At 32.9% G+C, this 15,684-nt stretch overlaps 1 protein-coding gene across 1 annotated transcript; it reads left to right on the forward strand.

The window, feature by feature from the left end:
• Positions 1 to 184: 184 nt before the first annotated feature.
• Positions 185 to 9,318, forward strand: LOC134229240 (degenerin-like protein unc-105; the record flags this gene model as incomplete). The annotated part of the gene is made up of 9 exons (XM_062710946.1): positions 185 to 276; positions 2,089 to 2,252; positions 2,783 to 2,872; positions 3,984 to 4,101; positions 5,534 to 5,672; positions 5,833 to 5,890; positions 7,893 to 7,975; positions 8,612 to 8,693; positions 9,000 to 9,318. Coding segments are annotated over 9 exons (1,072 nt in total), but the record flags the coding sequence as incomplete, so codon positions are not given.
• Positions 9,319 to 15,684: the final 6,366 nt, after the last annotated feature.

Consider the following 15,684-nt stretch of genomic DNA (forward strand, 5'->3'; position numbering starts at 1 on the left):
CAGAGAAGATTATAATTGTTGCAGGAAAATAATAATAATGTTGTAAAAAGCAAGTTTCGATGACATAATTATTTTTGGTATAGATATATAGGAAAAAATAATAATAATGTGGGGGTACCCTACGGCTTTCCATAATATAAGTATTAAATTGTCAATGATATTTGATCTCTTTTCAATTTCTCAGTAACTTTACACTGTTTCAAACTACGGAATATGGAAACTGTTATACTCTATCGAGTGATATGTTCATAACGAGAAAAACGGGTCCTATGAATGGTAAGTGACCAATAAACATGACAAGATTCTAAACATTACCTTGTAAAATATTAAATCGACCTCTGAAACTGAATGAATTTAAGGTAGGGTTCTTCTTTGGTTTCTGACTGTATGAAATATTCAAAGTACATTAGCTTCTATGTATTTTATATTTAAGTGTAAGAGATTTAAAAGACCATATTTTTCTTTAAGTTCAGCCTTCATTCCTTGAATTAAACACTCATCTGACAACATTGAGCTTGTTTTTTGCCAAATAACAAAAGACATGTTTGTTCCAAAAATATGTCATTTATTATGAAATGACAACATATAATATAATACATAAAACTGAATGAAAAAGACTGGGAGACAATGTAATCTTAAAACACAATTCCTGAGAAAATTTATAATACAATTATGCAATAACAATTGGTCTCCCAGTATAAGACTATTACATAACATATATAATTTGGCAAAATAGGTGGCCTCAAAAATATGGCCTTAGACATATGAATTGGCTCAAATTCTATGATTTGGCCTAAATAGGATATGACTAACAATATAATATACATATTAAAAGAAATTATTTACAATGAAAAACATACACATATGAGTTTGAGGTGGCCTAAAGTACAGTTAAAGTCTGTTTGGGGATGGAGGTGGGTAATCCAAAAAATATTTCAGCAAATGTTTGGCCGTCTTGTCTTTACAATAGCAGTAGATATATTGATGCTAGTTCTCTTATCTCAAAAGGATAAAGTTACCGGGGGGTCCCCACGGGTTTACAGATAATGAGGCACAAAGTGGGGAATTATAATTTAACATAAAATACATGAAACTTAACTTAAAACAATTTTACTAGCATAAAATATCATTTCCTCGTCAGAATTGTACAACTTTAGATAGAAATGGTAAATTGCATTTGGGAAACTAGGAGGGACTATATTTTTGGCGGAATGATGGCGTATGAAAATATCTTCTTTTCTACTTGTCAAAATTGTTAAAGAATATTGAAATTAATTATCATTTTTACGCAATTAAAGACTTGGTGAAATTTCTGAATATAAGTGAAATTAATAATAAGGGAATAAAGTTTCAAAATATATAAAATAAATAAGATTTTTCAAACAAACTAGAACTATACTGGCTTTTAAATGCTTCCATTCTAAGTACAGATTTGAGCTGAACATCTGTAAAAAGTGTTATTTCTCTCTTAGTTAACGATCAAAACTCTTTGTTTTTGTATCATTTTGTATCTTTATGTGAAAACTTAACCAGATATGAAAATGAGAAAAAATTCAAATATAGGAAGCATATAAAAATAACTGATATATCATAAAAAATTAAGAAAAGTACAGAAAATTCGATTAAGCAAATATTCATTTTAGTTAAATTATCTATGTCAACTTGTTATTATCATCTTATAGGCCCTATATAGTAGTATCTTTTTATGCAAAAAGAAACCATTCAGTTCTTTTGAAATACAAGTAGATATCCCATGATTGGAAACAGTAATTATTTTATTCTTAATATCCAGGGAAAGGTAATATCCTTGACCAGACCTTGCCTCTAATATTTAACGGTCAAATTTAATCTCAGTGATTCCATCATTTAGTAATATAATCCTCTTGATTCGTTGAAAATTTCATTATTTTTTAAATACAACAAATGTGAAAAGAATCCTACTCTAAGGACATAATACCAAATTGATTTTGAGTTTCTAGCATAATTTTATGCAGAAATTTTAGAATTTAAAATGACGTTATTGTTTTATTTATTGTTTTATTATTTTTTTTTTTGCCATTTTAAATTCCATATAGATTTCTTTTCTAGGCCTGCAATTGATTTTACAAGTTGAGAAATTCGAGTTGTTAAGAAATTTAATTGATGGTTCCGGTTTTCGACTCGTAATTCATGAACCAGAAACCTTCCCTTTTCCACAGGATGAGGGTTACACAATCAGTTCTGGGCATGAAACAACCATTGGGATGAAAATGGTTAGTACGTTGAGTAAGAATGTTTAAAAAATGAATAGCGGTGGGACTTTTGAAAGTTCTTAGGATGGTTTGATAAAATATCATTAATTTAATGGAGGTTAATAATATTAACTTCTTATTAAGAAAGAACTGGAAATGAGCATGTATAGTGATGTTAAAAATAAGCACAATATAATATATAAAAATATTTATTTTGTTAATGCGTTAAAGTTTCTATTCGATTTAACAGAATTCAATTTACTTCATTTCATAATCAACATGTTTTGTGACCACGTAGCACACGTAACGGCAATGTAACGTCAAAAACATAGAATCAAGTATATTTGATAAAATCATATTTCTATACATTTCACACATTATAGTCGGATATTTCTTGCTCTTTCTGATAATAGCAAGGTCATATATAACTTCCGCTATACCGTTATATCATCACATTATTCTCAGGATTATGAATTCTGCAAGGACTTTTGCGATCCAGAAATAATGTTTTCACAACTATCTTTGCATTAGAAAATCCTCATGTTTATCAGGTACGTGTGGTGCGTGCAGAGGAACCATATGGTATGTGTGATTCAGGAGATATCTTCTATAAGACGTATGGGTTCCGCTATACTATGCAGGTATGTGAATGTAACAACAAAAAGATATCATTGCAGTAGTAAAAGTTACAAACAATTGCCTGACCGTCAATATATAACTTTAACAATGATTCTTCTGCATAATTTTAATTAGCAGTTTGTAGGATTTTTTTTGTCTTGAGATTTCTTCCAGTTTCTATCAAATCCAAGCCGTATACAGAGAAAAAACTGATCTTTTCCCACTCTAGATTGATGTTCGTTAATTGTAAAATCTGGAAAGACTCCAATGAAAGTAAACTGATAAAACATACATGTATAATTAAATTATTGTCGTTTTTAGAACCTATATTTAGTTGCAAAAATGTGTTTTCCTTCTTACAAGATCAGATTCTGGGCTCAGACTTATCATAGGTACTTGTAGTCATATGTCATAAAGTGACTGTTCCTTTGCACAACACCTTGTATTAGAAGTGAAAGTCACGGGTTTATCGAGTGAAACCCTTAAAAAGGCAGGTTCCATGTGATGGTAGATGGTTGTCACAATAAAGAACCCTCAATGCTTAAGGGTTTTGATTGCAGATCATTGGACTTCATTTGATTGATTGATTGATTGTATGCTGTTTAACGTCCCTCTCGAGAATTTTTCACTCATATGGAGACGCCACCACTTGCCGTTGGAGGGGTACAAATTTTGTCCTATGCTCGGCGCTCAGGGCCTTTGAGCAGTGAGGGATCTTTTTCGTGCCAGCACCTACTGCGACACGGGTTCTCGGTTTATACGGTCTCATCCGAAGGACCGGTCTCCACGTCCCACAGTGGGATTCGAACCCGCGACGTAAGGATTGACTCCTTACTTCGCAACTCTAGAGCAGACGCTCTAACCACTGCCCCACGCGGGCGACGACTTCATTTGAAACCCTTCGCTTGTACATATAATTGTACAGTGTTTATAACGATGTCAATGTTAAAATGCAAAATTTCCGAACACGACATAACATCAATATACAATCAATCAGTTCCATGTATATCAGAAGAAAACATCTTAATGTTAATATACATTTTTCTTGGTCAATAGTATATAAACTTTACGTAAGTGTACTTCCATTTTTCCAGATTATATGTCAAAGTAAGACACCATTTGCATCTTTTATAGGCGTGTCTACAAATCTGCAGAAATAGGAAAGTTGTCGAAATCTGCAATTGTCGACCATCCGAACATATGGACATCAAATTCATGGACAAATTCAACACGACTCCTGTTTGTTCCTCTAGTACGTATTGTTTGTAAAAAATAAGCGGTACCCCCAGCCTCCTTAAGCTCTAGTGTGTATTATGCAATATAAAAGCAGACATAATATATATGGTTTACCTTTTCTTCATTCAGCTTCAAAAAATTTCTCATCCACTTCTATTGATAACATACTTGAAAAGATTTCAGGAAAAGGGCAGCTTTATTCTCTAGTTAAATACGGAATTCAAATCTCGACTTAAAACAGAAGTTAGTCAGTTTAGAATCTTTGTTTTTTTTTATTATCTTCTCTGAGAAATAAGATATGTTTTGGTACGATGCTTGAAAATGGTTATAAATACTAGTATATGTAGATGGTATTAACATAATTTTCTTTGATGAAATATTTTCGAATTCATAGGTGCTGGTTTTGACCTTGCTGCATTTGACGGTTGATTTTCCTCTTTTGTATGATTTGTTCTGCCAATTTCTCTTCACAACGCCTACTATCTTTAACGGTCAGCCAGATCTCGGTTGATGGTTTTTATTTCAGTTTTGATATTGCCCTCGTCTACAGAGTAACCGCTTTCACTTTTTTTCTACACATTTAATAATTTAGCCACATCCTTTACACTTAATTTGTAACTAGCCAGTTTTGAGTTCGTTCAGTATGGACACTTGTACATGACACCGATTTTTCACCGATTTCTTCATTTTATATGATGACGTATAAAAAATAAATGCATAAATACACAACTCTCTAAGAAAATGCATATAAGTATATTGAAAACTGCTTATAGAATAAGACATATCCCATAGTTTTAAAAAATAAAGAGCTATATATAATAAGTGTCTCAAACGACACGCTTGAATAATTATCTTAATTTTACATTATATTTAGCTTTATTTTGCATATCTATACAAGTCATGTGACTTAATCGTAGTTTTCATTTAATTAATATGCTATTTATTTAGAAATATGACATCATAAAAGTAAACTTTTACCGCCATTTTAACTTATTTCAAATAAAACCTATTTTCAAGCAGTTTTTCTTCTCCAGAAAACATTGCACAGACTTGGTCAAATCTGAAAAAAAACATTAGAGAAAAGGAACTCTATGTATAATATAGGTTGTATGGAAAAAATATCATCATTTCTGACGCCACTTACAGCCTGTTAGTATATGTTAATGTGTAAAATGTGTTGGAATAATGTAATTTTTTCTGCAAAATAAGATACAATTATACATATCAGAATCACATTCTAAAATGTCGATTTGAGGGGAAAAATGACTCTTATCATTTAAAATCCTTGAAATAGAAATGTTTCTTTTATCAATTTATTTTTACAGAATTAATATTTCTTTTTAATCTACGAAAGAATTCAAGAAAGATTAAAAACAAAGTTTTGAAAACGTTCATATTCGTTAAGTATCATCAATCGTTTCGTTTCTAAACGTTTTTGTTTTATATAGATATACAAGTAACCTCAAATGGTACAGTAAACAACAAAACTGTGAAGGGTGAATATAGTAATGCCAAGCAGTGTGAGGAATTCATTTATTTCCGAATTGATGAACATTATATTGACTGTGAATGTGCAAGTCCCTGCAGGTATGTATGTGCTAAATGAGCAGGGCTTTAATTAGGACACAAATATAAGCATTAAAGTTTTTTCGTCAAAACCTAGAATAATACATCTGAAATGTGTACATATCATATCCTTGACATATTCAAAGTAAGATGCATATTTTGTATTCAAAAAATTTTGCAGGCAAACACTCTATCAATCCACTATCTCTGGTCGAATGTGGCCCAAAGACTCCTTTCTTGTAAGTATTTATCAAATTTAATTTTACAATTAAGTATTTGAAAATAAAACCCTTCAAATCTCTAATATATCCTGCAATTAGAAAAGAAAAAAAAACGAATAATTCTAAATACAGATGAGTCGAAGTTAAAAGTGGCTAAAGCTCACCTCATATACCACTATCATTCCTATAACAACTAGTCAGTTTGCTTGAACAAGTCAACTAAATACCACACTTTGATAAACATAATTATAGCCCCGCTTGAAAAGTGGGAGGGAATATAGTAACTTGGATCTCCATCCGTCCGCTTTCCTGTACGTTCATCCGGTGAAAAGACGAATAATGACTCCCATCGAATAATGACCGGGGGTCATTTTTCAACGACTGAAAATGACCCTTCCCCCCTTCCACGCGTAGAAAACAATCATTTTTGTAGAAAAAGAGCACATGGGCTCATTATTCTATGTGTGTCCTATAAAAATTGACCCTATTGAAAAATCATCCCTTTTAGAGTGATCCAAAATTTAAAATTTTAATTAATGCAAGGCATCAAATCGTCCGCAAACTGTTTCATTTTAGCCTTTAAAAAATACATGTACCATGCATGGTGCATTGTACGTATATCTATTTAATTTTCAGTATTTATTAACTTTTCAGTATGACCAAACGAAGTAAATCAATTCGTGTATATAAGATAAGACATCCTCGCAAGCCAGAGGTCCTAAGTCAATACGTTGCCCTTGGTCAAACTGCAGTGTGTTGACTCAGGATCCTGGCTTGCAAGGATGAAAATATGGTAGCATCAAATACAAATGCCACAAGTATCAGAAATGCCTGATTTAGAATTTCGAAAAAAAAGAGAATGCAAAATGATGATATCGTGGATCTTTGTCATGGTATGTTACAATGTCGATGTTCTATCAAAATGAAATTTAAAAAACAATATTTACTAAAGCCGTTTTTCTTGAAAACTAGTTCAATCTATTAATTAATGTAGGCACTGTTATTCATATCCGGAAACTCAATCTCCATATCTTATGCATGTTCATCTGCATATGAATGGTACCCATTTCTTATTCGAAACTCCTCCTAAACCACTTATTAAAATATAATGGTTAATTTACAATTCTTTATTACAAAATGTCATTGTCATCTCCTTATTTACTTTTGAATCTGACACTTATTTCGATCTCCAAAAGCAAAACATGAATTTGGCTCTTTAGTCATATCGGATGCGGGGATATCATTTAGTGAGCTAATTTCTCACAGTACCTCTAGTTATTACTCGTTTATTTGCTTTTTGGTACATCAAAAATTGCATGATACTTCTTTACATGTAAAACACGGAATTCCCTAATTTCACGAAAGAAATTTGATCAATCGTATCGAACACAGCACATGCATGATTTTACATTGACTTTTTGTAGAAAACAGAAAAAGTCACTCAAAGCCTGTTTTACTTCTTTAATCATAGATAAAGGTGCATAAACAAAGATTTGAAGTTAATATTTTCTGTATAATATCACGACTTGTATATTGCAATAGCATTTCTCCCGAAAATTATTTCATCTAAAAGTTATTGAAAATTCAAGTTTTTGGATGAGTTTGATTGGCACACCCTTGCACTTTCACAAATTTAAATTTTATTCCTAATACTTAAGAAATTCTGTTGTGTATTCATGAAAATATTAAGACTTATCCAGATGCACCTTTAAATGCCATGTATAACTGTAAACTGACGGTATAAAGATAATATATGAGAAAATTAGTAAAGCAAATCTTCAACTACATATAAAATATAGGTGCATTATGCAAGAAAAAGCTTATTATTTTATACATTGAAATTGATATTCCCCTTCTCTCGTTCAAAACTTGATCACTTTCCTATATGGGTTAACAGAATTGATAGAATCATATTTAAAAGCTTATCTACAGTACCCAATGTTTCGCATTTGGTTTATGGTATGTACTTATTACGTTACAATCAATGTTATTGTAATAAGATATTTTTATATCTTTACAGGAAAAAGAATTGTTGAATACACGTTGTGAACAATTCAATTACTCATACTGTGACATGTATAGGAGTGGGAAAAATTCTGCATAGTAAGTTTCTCACTCACTCTCTTTCCCTCTAATTTACCTTCAATCGATGTAAAACTAATGGCAAGACTTTTTCCTTATCTTGACGAGAAGTTCTAAGCTTGCCAATGAACTAGAGCATTGGCAATAAGAAACGTCCAACACTTTAACAGAAAATGATTGAAACAGAAAGTGTTCAACTCCGCCATGAACTCATTGTACTCTTCAAAATCTCATAACTCTAACCCTAACCCTAACCTTTTTGATGTTTTAAATTTGTTTAATGAAATACCTTAAGTGGAACAGGGGACTTTTTTACCATTCTTGATAGGATTGGGTGGGGTTGGTGGGGATGGTGGGGATGGTGCAAAGTATCAAATTATTGTAATAGTTCAAGATCAAGTATGAACTACTGACCGCCAATTTCAGAGGTTGATAACAACTTACACAGTAAATTAAATTAGAATTGTGTTTTTATCACGAATAGAAAGAACCAATTTCATATAAGATAATTTTAATACTAGTATGTTGATAAATAACGTTTTTAAACATTAATTTTTTTTCTAATTGTAAGGCAATTAATCAATTTATAAAGCGCTAAAATTATCAGTGCATTTTAAGATTAGGGCGTCATATGATTTTATATGATTATCATTACAGTTTTAAAGACAACTTCTTAAAGTTGGTGGTATATTACGAGGATATGAACTATGAGGAGATTTCAGAAGAACCGTCATATGATGTGAGTTTTCCTTCAACATCTACATCAAAGCTAATTCGTCATCACCTACGGGAAAATTTATCATTTATAATTATAGTTTTATATCTTTAGTAAATAATTCTAAATTGTTGCTAAGATAGTTGGTAGGAAATCGAAGGACTTTTAATTTTTAATGAAATAGTTTGGTGATTTTATTATTGAGGTAAATCAGAGTATTTTTTATCTTGAAATGGAAGTTTTTGTATTTCTTGGCAATCAATTCATAAATATTATTTTTAAAGTAATTATACTTTTTATCATTTTCAAGTCAATGCTCCATTTTTTTAGGGTTTCAGATTTTTGTCGGATTTAGGAGGAGCCATGGGACTTTTCTTGGGTGCCTCTCTTCTGAGTTTTCTTGAATTGGTACAACTGTTGGTGGAACTTTTTAATTATCATCGTCACAAATGTCGTAAAGGAAAAATCGAAGTAAACAAAGATCCGAGTACATGTATTATCGTAAAACCGACCAAGGAGACCACCGTAATGAAGAACATATTCACAGTTGCTAGGGAAAAAAGTGAAAATGTTTAATATATCCATGTATATGTATGCTTTATGCATATGCAGGGGTCATAACAGTATTTCACTAGAGGTTCACGTCAAATCATGGCTGACACAAAATAATTCTTAAATCTTTGCTTCCAATTCGGGCATTTTAACTTGAGTCTGGAGCTGAAATTTTTTTTATGAGATGATTTAATAATATGTAAACTAAACTTCCTGTACATGTATTGACTAGATGCATTCTAATTTAGGACGTGCTTATTTTTCTTTATAATACAATTTTCTGCAGTCATGAATTAAAATTTCTTTTTGGACAAATATTTTTGCATGGGAACTTGGACTATATTTTTTGGCGTCAGATTAGCAAATGAGGCACCAGCATGATTTTAACTGACCAATCAGCTGAATGAGTATTGCATTGTGGGTTACTACGAATACTACCGGAATTTTACGCTTGAAAAAAGGAAAAATCTTACGGTAAATGAAAAGCATTTTTAAAATATTATTTTCATGCTCATAATGACAAACAATTCATTTGTTAAATAAACGGCGGAAGTCTAGGTTTCTGAGAGTTATATGTTGTACTACCGGTGAATAAAATTGCCAGGTAAATTCCCTGGCCAAACACGTGATCACGAACGTAAACAAAGTTTTGTCCATTTCAATGCATAAGAGATGCTGCTCATTTCCCTTACCCTTGAAGCGCTGGTGTTCTGAACTAGACACAATCTACATATTATTAAACATTTTTTTTCAATTTAACAACAAATTAAAAACACCCGTAACATCTTTCATGGTTTCTTATCTTTGTATTTTGTTTGTAAGAGCATTTTTTTTTATTTTGCAGTCCATTAACATGATCGTAGATTGACCTGAACTACGTGTCCGAAGTAAAATGTAAACATGTATTTGGCGTAAACGTTGCTAAATATTCAACGATTGGTCAGTTGCTCGTGGTAAGATCCTCTGTGCGCATTTATAACAATAGCCATATAAGGCAAACACAGGTTTGTCAGTGTAGATGATAATGCACATTTTTTTACCAGCGAATCGGTCACTAGTGAGCTCTAATTTTTGCCGAAAAGTATAAAATATACTGTTATTTAACACCCCCTCCTTTAGCCACCCTTTTTCTGTTGAAAATCATAAAAGTCTTTCAGAAAGGTCTGGAAACATTTATTACAGGACATATTTTCAAAAGAAACAGGCTATAGCAATATCATGTTTACTGCCAATTTTATTTATAAAACCGGTTCTAACCTAATCCACGTGTCTTGAATTTAAATCACAATAACATTAGTAGGGGTGCTAGGACTCACACCAGTTTTCACTGCTTGTAATCTGCGAATCGAGAAAATCTTGGTTTCGGACACTCGCTACTATTGGTTTACATCAGTGAGGCAGAAAATCAACAATACCTTCAGAAATGATCTGATTAAGACATAATTAATAGAATTCAGTATATCTTATGAAGTGTTGAACACATGTTAGGAGCAATGCAGTGACTGCTTAAATATACACCCTATTAATATGTTTTACCGGATCAATTCATACATGCAGTTTGTACACGTTAAGGTTTCGTCAAAGGTCAACATGTCCAAAAATTTATTTTTACAATAGCCCCAAAACTATGTGAGGTATAAAGCTGAAACTTTTACAGTTTATAAATTTTTCATTGATTAACAGATAGAAAGAATCACTTTATAAAAAAAAATACTTGGAATAATATTAATTGAGAAAAATTCTTCTTAAAAATGCATATATTTTCAAAAAAATACACATAGTTAATTCCATGCTCTTAGTGAAAACCATCATTGCAGAAACAAAATATGTTTATCAATGAAGGGCAAGTTGGACTTGGATAGCCTCTGGAAAGTTGTTTTCCCTGTTTATTTTGTCCAAATGTCAAGACTTGAAAGTGAAAGTACATTGCAAATGGCCGATTCTATAGGGGTCTTGTTTTATACATGTCATGCTTTCAATAACAGCCTTTCAGAGACCATTCACGCCCAACTTGCCCTTCAATGATAAACATATATTATTTCTACAATGTTGGTTTTCACAAAAAGGACAGAATTAAGCAGGTGCATTTTTCTTTAAATATGCACATTTTCTGATACAATTTTTCTCAAATAATATCTGTTTTAAAATATTTGTTATCAAGTGATACTTTCCATCTATTAATCAATGATATATTTATAAACTGTAAACGTCTTGACTTTAAACCACACATAGTTTTGGAGCTATTGTAAAAAAAATGTTTTAGACAGGTTGACCTTTGACAAAACCTTAAACAAAATCACACTACGACTTTTGGCACCTGTGATTGCTACGTTTGGCTTCTGCTCTGTTCCATAAGGTGCGACGTTTGACTGCTGTATCATGAATTCTTCCTCTTCCAAGTAATGCATAAATACTTAATATCGGCAGATTAGATAGTGCAACAGCTATTGCCCTGTTCACACGGAGAGTTTAATTCGCAATACATTAATGCGAAGTAAAGTAATGCGAATCAAACTAATGCGAATTATATTTCGTTCACAAGCAAGCTATTGCGAAGTAAACTAATGCGAATGATTATACTTCTGCAGTCAGGCGTCAGCACGACTATTATGACGTCATTTGCAAATCATGTCACCTTATTCAGAAGCAGATCCATTTGACATAGTGGCAAAGTGTCTGTACACACATGGAATGATTAACAAAATTTCCCTTCGTTTTTGCACTCAAAAATAGTACAAGTACCTATAGCTGACAACCGAAAAATGGCATTTGACTACATTTTGCCATTGCGCATGCGTCAGACTTCAATTCGAATTGGCTTCGCTTAGCGTTCACACGGAGCTAATGCGAAGTAATCTAATGCGCAGTAAACTAATTCGAATTAAACATTCGCATTAAAGTCTCTGTGTGAACGCTAAGCGTCAGCTTATTAGCAGTAACTTTATTTGCGTTTAAGGTGTAGTCACACGATACTATTTTTTATCCGATTTTCATTCGACCTAACTCAGAAGTTTATTACTTTCTACTTCGGCAAAAAAAAAAATCAAAAAAAAATCTGCAATATATTTTGGTCTACCAACAAAGGTGAAATAATATGCATCACAAAAGTTAACTTCGTATGATAGGCAAGCCGTTGATGAAAAAAGAATGAATGAATAGGCGAGAAACAGTTTATAAGACGCTCTTCAAGAGTTGATAAAAGCAGAACAAAATTAATATTGTAGTTTATGAAAGGATAGACTGTTTTTATACCCCCGCTTGAAAAGCGGGAGGGTATATAGTAATCGTTAATTCCGTCCGTCCGTCTGTCTAGCCGTCCATCCGTCCGTCTGTACGTCCGTCTGTAAACTTTTCACATTTTCGACTTCTTCTCAAGAACCACTCGGCCAATTTTGACCAAATTTTGTGCAAAGCATCCTTGGGTAAAAGTGAGTTTAATAAGTTTAAATTGTTAAAATGAAGGACCAAGTCTCCTTACAAGGGGAGATAATCAAGAAAAGACAAAAATAGGGTGGGACCATTAAAAAATTTTCTCCTCAAGAACCACTGGGCCAGAAAAGCTGAAACTTATATGGAAGCATCCTAGGGTAGTGTAGATTCTAAATTGTTCAAATCATGACCCCCGGGGGAAGGGCGGGGCCACATTGGGGAATCAAAGTTTTATATAGAAATATATAAGAAAAATCTTTGAAAATCTTCTTCTTAAGAACCACTGGGCCAGAAAAGCGGAAACTTATGTGGAAGCATGCTGGGGTAGTATATATTCTAAATTGTAAAAATCATGACCCCTGGAAGGGCGGGGCCACAATAGGGAATCTAAGTTTTACATAGAAATATATAGAAAAAATCGTTGAAAATCTTCTTCTCATTAGAACCACTGGGCCAGAAAAGCTGAAACTTATGTGCACATGGAAGGATCATGGGGTAGTGTAGATTTCAAAATGTCTAAATTATGATCAGTGGGGTAGGGTCGGGATGCATTATGTATTACAAGGGGGAAATCTGGTAAAGAACAGAATGGTCAAAGCTTCTCAGGTGAGCGATGTGGTCCATGGGCCTCTTGTTATTTTAGTTTTTTCAATAATTTATTAAATATTCCTCTTGTTTAAACCATAGGTCAAGAGGTATGCAAGAGCAAATTTAGAGATATCTGTTAAACCTTCCGACAGTGGTCCATCTACTATTTTTTTTTTATTTTTATAATTGTTTCCTTCTAATGACAGTTGCGCAGTCTTTTATAAAAATTAAAACATTTAAAAACATTTGTAAAATTTTAAGCCAAAACTTAATAGTCTTTCATAAATTACCTGTGGTTTTCCCGTACTTTTTTACAGATTGTATCTATGACGACATCACTAATTTCCACGGGGGTTTAATTTTCATTGTTTTCGTGATATATGGAGGGACCCACGAATTCATGACTATCATGAAATGTAAAATTGCATATGCATTACTGCTCAACACTTCTCCAACCACGACTTTTCTCAAACTGAAAAAATTCGACCCTACGAAAATATATGAATGTGATTATACAGTATAGATTTCTATAATATTATATATAGTTTTTAATACCATATTTCAATAGACATAACCTTGAAACGAGTTGGATCAGGACTCTTCTTTGAGCCTGATAACGGAATGAAAAAAGGAATGAGAGATCCCGTGCAATGTCAGGGATTCGTTTATCTTCAAATTGCTGAAAAGTATATCAACTGTGGTTGCACAAGTCCATGCAGGTAAGTTAGCCACGAGCAAGCTGACTCATTAAATCATTCATGCAATATTCTTATTGAGTAGAATCCAGAGTTATATAAATATACTGACATGTAATAGAAAAGAAGCAATAGAGATCTTAATATATCATCTAAATGTATTTGTAGGACTCCAAAGTGCGATGGGACTCTTAAGTCCGATTGCCACGCCATAGTCTGATGGTCTGCGCAAAACCCCAATGGTTTGACACGCCAAAGTCCGATGGTTTAAAATAAATGCAAATAAATATTACAGTAAAACTCGGTTATAGCGAAGTTAGTGGGACCTATAAAATTACTTCGCTATATCCGTAATTCATTATATCCGTATAAAGAATACTTCTCTTCGTCCACTATACGTCGACCGCCTAAGTATTCGCTACTCTTTGGTATTCACATAGCTAGAGATCCAAGATAACTTCGCTGTATCCGTGAATTCGCTATATCCGTGTTCGTACTAAACGAGTTTTAAATGCAAAGACTAACCATCATCTTTTGGATATAGGTGCGAGACTAACCCTAATCAGTCAAAAATGCGTAATGCATCAGTAACTATAACCTAAATATATTGGATGGGTGCTGGACTTATCCAAATCAGTCGTGGACTAGGCTAACTCTAAAATCTCTCGGGTGGGTTCGGAGAAACACTTTATCAATCCAATAGTGTTCAAGGACTTACCCTTATCAGTCGAATAGTGTGCGAGGATTAACCATAATTAATACTTCTTGTGGGTGAAAATAATTAGCAAAATCAGTAAAATTGTCTCGAGACGAATACTGATTCAGTGGATTTTGAATGCAGGACAATAGCATGACGTCGGATATTGTGACGTCATAATCATTGATTGTATCTGAATTTGGCGTATCAGACCATCGCACTTTAGCACAACGTCTCTCATTGAAAACAAGCCATCGGACTTTGGCGTCCGTAAAGACAGCGAGCCATCGGACTTTGGCGAAAAACATCGGGGTTTGGCGAGACTTTGGCCACACAATCGCACTTTGGAGTCTTACATCATACACAATTCTACCGTAAAAGATAACTCGAATTAAAATCACTCTGTGGGTTTGATTGCCACGACTAACGTTATCTTGTAACGATATAAAGTGATAGGTAACTTGTTCACCCCATTCCTATGAGGCGCTGCGTTGGTATTTACTGCCTTTGGGGGATATCATTTGTTCGAATAGGTGATATCACATTTGTTCGAATAGGTGATATCACATTTGTTCAAATAGGTGATATCACCTATTCGAATAAGTGAAATCATCTATCTGAATAAGTGATATCACCTTTTCTAATAGATGATTTCACCTATTCAAATCAAATAAGTAATATCACATTCGATTAAGTGTTGTCACTCATTCAAATCAAACAGGTGATATTATCCACTCACATAGGTAAAAAAAACCTATTCATTTTGAATAGGCGATAACACCCATTCAAACTATACAGGTAACTTTCGATACCTCGAATATTAAACTGAGGAAAAAAAGTTTTCCGGTTTGATTTACGAATTTAAAATTATTTTTAATAATTTTCCTTCATTCCCATGCAGTGCTAATCTCTACCCAGAGTTGTCGTTCGCTTCGCTACAACACTAGTTGCAGTGCTAACCTTTTTCAAGCTGGTTATTTGAAAAATAAAACGCTATTTTTTTTTTCTATTTTAGGTGAATATTTTGATAAACTGAGAAAGGCGAAAAATGTTT

Source organism: Saccostrea cucullata, unplaced genomic scaffold (assembly GCF_032062105.1).
Source record: "Saccostrea cucullata isolate Sc308-1 unplaced genomic scaffold, CSIRO_AGI_Scuc_v1 ctg4956, whole genome shotgun sequence".
NCBI lineage: Eukaryota > Metazoa > Mollusca > Bivalvia > Ostreida > Ostreidae > Saccostrea > Saccostrea cuccullata.